At 39.6% G+C, this 6,000-nt stretch overlaps 1 protein-coding gene across 2 annotated transcripts in view; it reads left to right on the forward strand.

Moving 5' to 3' along the window:
- LOC117946102 (vacuolar protein sorting-associated protein 13B-like) overlaps positions 1–6,000 on the forward strand; it is a 335,261-nt gene that overhangs the window by 59,066 nt on the left and 270,195 nt on the right. For both annotated transcript variants that reach the window (XM_034873955.1, XM_034873954.1), the window contains exons 14-16: positions 1,093–1,262; positions 1,929–2,123; positions 5,839–5,963. In XM_034873955.1, coding sequence (XP_034729846.1) covers positions 1,093–1,262; positions 1,929–2,123; positions 5,839–5,963 — 490 coding nt within the window. The remainder of the gene's footprint in view (positions 1–1,092; positions 1,263–1,928; positions 2,124–5,838; positions 5,964–6,000) is intronic.

Consider the following 6,000-nt stretch of genomic DNA (forward strand, 5'->3'; position numbering starts at 1 on the left):
GGAGAGGAAAAGACAGGGCGTGACAGTAGCAGTTTGTGTGTGTCGGGTTGTATGTTGGCGTGGCGTGCACTGCACACTTATTTTTTTAATCATATTTTTTGCAATTTCTGTGTGCTTTAAATAGAAAGTGTTTTAGTGTGTGTAATCATGCCTCTGTGTACCATGTGAGCTGCATGTCTTTTGCAATTTTGAATGTTGACGGTGGATATTGACTCGAGCCTTGGCATATGATTAGATTGGACGTGGCATTGCCAGATAAACCTGATGCGGGCTGTGGCGGTTGGCCAAAGAGCAAAACAACTTTGGGATCAGGTTCTGAGCCCACCTTGGAGCTGGGAATGTAGCCCAACAGAACCTTTACTGAACTGAAACAAGTCCATGTACTGGGACCAGAGCCAAGGCCGTTCAGTAACAAAGCACTTAAAAAGGTTTTGGTCCAACTCGGGGCCTGGACACAGTTTAGTGGTTCAGTGCTCTGGTCACTCCTTACTTTGGTGACTGCTGACCTTGCTAGCCTCTATTCCATGTTGATTTGGCTCACTTCATTTTCCGCCTTGCCGGATGTTTCTGGTTATTGATTGAATGAGTGGTTTTATGAGAGAGTTCAAAAACAAAGCTACTGGGAAACAGCCACTGTAATTAATATCGCTTGGAGATGCCAGTACTTTTTTAGTGCATGTTTATTTTATTTATTGTATGAGGTGGTGGTTTTTGTTGGAAAATACTTGTTTTACTTTTTTTTTTATTGTTTTACTGCTGCAGGCGTAGGGGAGAGGCGCCCACTCAAAAGAATTGGTGTGCTTTACAGCTAACCTCTTTCTCTGAAACGTGATATTTAGTCATCAAATCTCTCTGGCCTTTCCCACTCCCTCACTTTATTTAAAAAAAAATGCACCGCAGGTTGCATACCCATAGTTAGATTTACTGACTACTTTCAAAATAACGGAAAACCTGTTTTAATTGTAGGAAATTACATTGTTTTTGTCATACGTTTAATCTTACACAGCACTCTTTACTGCACCTGTGCGAGATGTTACGGTATTGGTTCCAAAACTAACGTGTTTCTTTGTTGTTGTGTCATTGTCTCTTTAGAAGTGGTTGACGAGAGACATGGTTCAGCTACTCCAGAAGAACTATGCAGCTTAGAGGAATTCATCCCAACCAGACTCACTTGTCTCACTATGCTACAAGTCTCAGTGACCGTCTCCATGGCAGAGTTCAACCTCCTTCACACACTAATGCCTGTCATTATGGGATGCAAGGTAGTGCACACAGACATCAATTCTTTTAGATAACACCCTTATATCCTAGTCCTTACCTTTTTAAAGAATTGAGTCAGTAATTTGTCAATGGTAATTGAATTACATAAAATAAGGTGTGAAAATATAGTTTACAAAACCATAATGATGGAAGAGTAATGGAGAGTATTATGACCCCAGGATGAAACTTTTGGCAACTTTTCCAAAATCATTGTACAGTACACACTGCAACTACTGACAGGAAGCTTCTATTCACTTATCCCAACAGGTACCAAATCGATAGGTAGCTTGGAATTTGACAAACATTGATTGCCAAGACATTTTTGGAGGAAAACAAATTAAATTCAGTTCTTACTGCACCTTCAAGGGTTATAATAATGATAAAAAAATGGTAACAACATTCTGCGTTCATGTGGTGAGGGGGAATGCTTGTATTGTGTTATTTTTTACTATTTTCTTACTATGCTGTAGGTCCATAGTAAAAAGATACAATTCCAACACATCTTTATAAAATCAAACACCCTGTATGTCTCACATTTAGATTTAATTCATTTTGAAGAACTTTGGCCTAGAGATACAGTATACAAATAAGACTTTATACTGCAACTAGAGAAATATATGTGATACGTACTCTCCCTTTTAACTCCTTGCGTATCGTCAATCTCCCAGACTGCACCGGGGCCAGTCAACGTGCCAGTTTTTCAGCCGGTGCGCCCTCTACCTTCTGTGCAGTTCCAGCTGGAAAGGGTGAATGTTGAACACTCAGTGCCCATGTATGCTCCAGAGCTGGTCAGCACTGTCAGCGTTGTCAGCCAGCCTTCCGACAACCTGCTACATCACTGCTATGCACACCTCTACCTCAAGGTGAGCACACCCATGTTAAACCCCCTTTTCTTAATGGGACCTATTACAAACAATGCATTTGATGTGCATTTAATAATATTAAGAATCAACTCAAAGAGTTGTTTCTAGAGAGCTGCTACATCTACAGTCAAATCTACCTTTACTTAGGCATTCTAGATCATAGTTTAACCTTGCACATCTCAGCTTAGTTTTGCATTTGCCAATTTGATTCTGTTATAAACATATAAAAACGGGATTAATAAAGGATGTATACGTCTATTTTCCTATCTTATATATTTGATAATGCAAAGTGCAAAAGTTATGGAGAACTGGATGAAAAACCATATACTCATTTGTACGGAAAATTAATTTGACTCCAGCACTTTTTTATTTCCTGTCTTTCGCCATCTTTGATTAGCACAGGTTTGTATCTTTTACATTTCTATTTCATTCATTTGATTTAACTTTACATTTCATTTCATGTTTCGAGTTGACACAAAGTAAACATACCAAATTGTACAATTCCGTTTTCATGCACTTTAGCCCTAATTTAGGAGGTCAATGGTGTGGCCACAGTCTTAACTCCACTCTAAAATAGGACCCCTTTTCACCTAGTCATAAAAATCCAACCACTGAGCTAACAGATGAACACCAGTCTAACTCTGGTCTACCTCATGCTTTTAATCTTCCAAATTGGTAGGTGGCTACAAGCTTGTATAGGGCAGCTGTGACATTCACCTGATTCTGTGATGATTGTATAGGTTTTAGTTTAAAGCTCAATAGATATAATTCATTATCGTTTTTATTATTATTATTGTAAAACAAATTGACCTACAAATAAACTAGAAATAAAGAGTTTTTTTTTAACCCTTTGAATTTATATTTACCTGAAGCCCTGAATGCCCAATTACTTAGAAATATGGAGGCTTTAGCAAATTCAGCCAATCCACGTTTCAGGAAGCCTGGATAACAGTTCTGTAGTAATCTGGGGTGGCCAAGTCTGGCCTGGTATGGTCTGGTATGTTTTTTTAAGGCAGGATGTTTGCCGGACATCATGCTGGTAGTCCTTATCACAGGGTCACTGCAGGGTTAACAGTCAACTGGTCAGTGGCCAAGGATCCTTCCGACCAATCAGCCAATCAGCAGCTGTATCTGCCAAGGTACTAATTCAGCCTCTGGATTTTGGCAGGGGGATCATGACAGGGTGGAGGTCATTCAGGCCGCAATTCACCCACTTCAGGAAGTGATTTGAAACGGGTATAAACTAAGGCTTATCTTAATCTGTCTTTTATTGACACTGGCTGACAAAGCTAAGGTGTCTGTCTTGAGGGTAGCGGTTAGCCATTGTCTCACTTTTCCATGGTTATAGACCAGAACTAAAAGTCAGCCTTGCTCAACAAGAAGGCCACAGAAGTAAACAGACCGATCATAAATGAAAACTTGGGCTTTTTGAAAAACTAGTCCCTTTGGGCTGCTGAAATGAGAACCGAATTTAAAATGTGTTCTCCCTGATGAAGCAGTACTGAATAAGTCTGTGGCTACATAGCCCTAAGCTTGCATTTCAAAATGAGACTTTTATTATGTCTACATCTGTATGTGGCAATCATACTATTCAACTCTATAAACAGTACTAATCTGGTGTCTAATCATCCATCCATAGGCCAGTTGTCCTATTACAATTTAATTATCATTTTAGTTTCGCCCAAAGTCATGTCTGTAAAGTAGTTTGGTAGACATTCACTAGCAGAAACTGAATGAATCCTGTCATGCACATATACAGCAGCTGCATGTGGGACAGCTGGGCCCAGCCATCATCCACTGGCTCAAATATTAAACAGGACTTGATCCACCATGTTCAATATCAACAGAATGTAAACATTGAGTTTTCAGTACATTATGTGTCTGGTAGTCTATATCAGCGTTTCATTTATGGGATTGTTCAGGTGCAGCTGGAAATTCCTTTGGATGTCTCTCATTTTTGACCTCATGAGCCAGAGGAATTGTGTGGGGATGTGCAGAGCCTTTGAGTGACATGATGGGTCTTTGCAGTTTTGGAAATGATTTTGTCTATTGCCTCCGGAAATTCGGCCCCGATGTCCTTCATTCAGCCGGATGTCCGGTACCTTCCGCTTTCTTTGTGTCGGAGTTCTAAACTCCGATTGGGATTGGTTTAAGGAAATGGCAATAAACCAGAGCATGTTTTTCTCCCATCATGGAATGCTGTGTGAACTAGCCAGAGCCTCCTGTCCAGCGCTGTGGAGGAAGGTCTGGCAAAGCAAGACTGTGTCTGGTAATGTGGCTGCCAGCAGCTTAGATAATGGGAGTATGATTATGAGCCACATTGTGAATTAAAGACACCACATTTAGGTGAGTCAGCCTAAAAATTAGGGTTGCGTAATTAAATTTTGGATGTTTTTCTGGAACTTTCCCTCTGTAATAAATAAATTGATTGAATTTGTAAAGATAATTTCAAATCACTTTATCAATTTACTAGAACATTTTGTTATTTATTAAACACATTTCAGACACCACAAAAAAAACTCCATCTCCCCTTCCAAATCTGTCCGTACAACCTATTAAAGCAAATAATTATTAATTTCTTACACTGCAAATTTTATTCTTGTATTTGTTTCTTATTCTATTTTAGCCTGTTTTTTATTTTCCTTTTCTTTTTAAACTGCTCTTAAATGCTTTATGTGAAACACTTTGAATTGCGTTGTTGCTGAAATGGGCTATAGAAATAAAGTCGCCTTGCCCAACAGTATAACCCCCAGCCTGTCAGTCTCTCACCAGGGCATAGAAAACACCGCTGTGCCTGTCTGTCAGAGGAAGTGTAACCGCACCGCGGCCACTTTAGGCCCTCCATTATATTATATTGCAGCAAATGCTGTCTGTTTGAAGTTTTGAAAACTGTAACCATACATTACTTGAAATTGCTTTACCGTAATTCCCGTAATTCACTGTGACTTTAACTATTTGGCACTGTTTGAATTAATGGGAATCAGTCCTCGGTAGTACCAACGTAATTCGGTTGGTACCCAACTCTACTAAAAAGGTCTTTTTCGGCAATACATTAATGTTACTTAACAGTGGCATCTTGCCTTGATTATGATCTGGATCTTATCAATCTTGTCCATAGCGTGTTTTGTCTGTGCTGTTAATTTAGTGAAAGCAAGAGTGTTACTTAGCGTTGCTCTTCCAACTCTATTACTGTATGTATGCACACAGAATAGAGAACCTCAAAGTTATTCTGTCTGTATGTTTGTTAGTAAACAGCTGTTCAGACACTGATCTCCAAGTTGCTCCCCAGTCATTGCTATTTAGCTGCTTACTGCTCAGGATGGGTTAAACACAGAGATTGGATTTCACTACATTGAACTGTACGATATTATGTAAATGTTTTTTTTTTATGGTTCAACATAAGGATATTTTAAAACGTGCCTCCTAGACTGTAAGATGGACTTGCTGACAGCTGTTGTACAGTTAATAAGTAAGATAAGATGATTTTGTCTTTCTTCTGTGTCTCTAAGAGCCAGCGCCTGTAAGAGCAAGGGTTTGGGCTTCGACAGGTCTGCTGAAGACAGACACAGTCAAAACAGTTCAGTGGTGATTGAGATGAGAGAACACCAACAACTTAATTTGTTTTTATCTATGGATCTAGTAAATGGTTTGATCTATACATTGCTGAATAGGCATTTACCCCCTTCATTTCCTTATACTGTATCTCTCTTTCCAGGTATTTGGGTTCCAGGCAGGCTTGACATGCCAGGACAGTACAGGGGGTTTCCTGCCTCTCATCCCCATCATCCCTTCCTTCAGCACTGCACTCTATGGGAAGCTAATTCAGATGCCTGCATACTGGTGAGCACTTGTAATGTGGAAGGAAATTTGAATGAGC

This window comes from Etheostoma cragini, chromosome 6 (assembly GCF_013103735.1).
Source record: "Etheostoma cragini isolate CJK2018 chromosome 6, CSU_Ecrag_1.0, whole genome shotgun sequence".
Classification (NCBI taxonomy): domain Eukaryota; kingdom Metazoa; phylum Chordata; class Actinopteri; order Perciformes; family Percidae; genus Etheostoma; species Etheostoma cragini.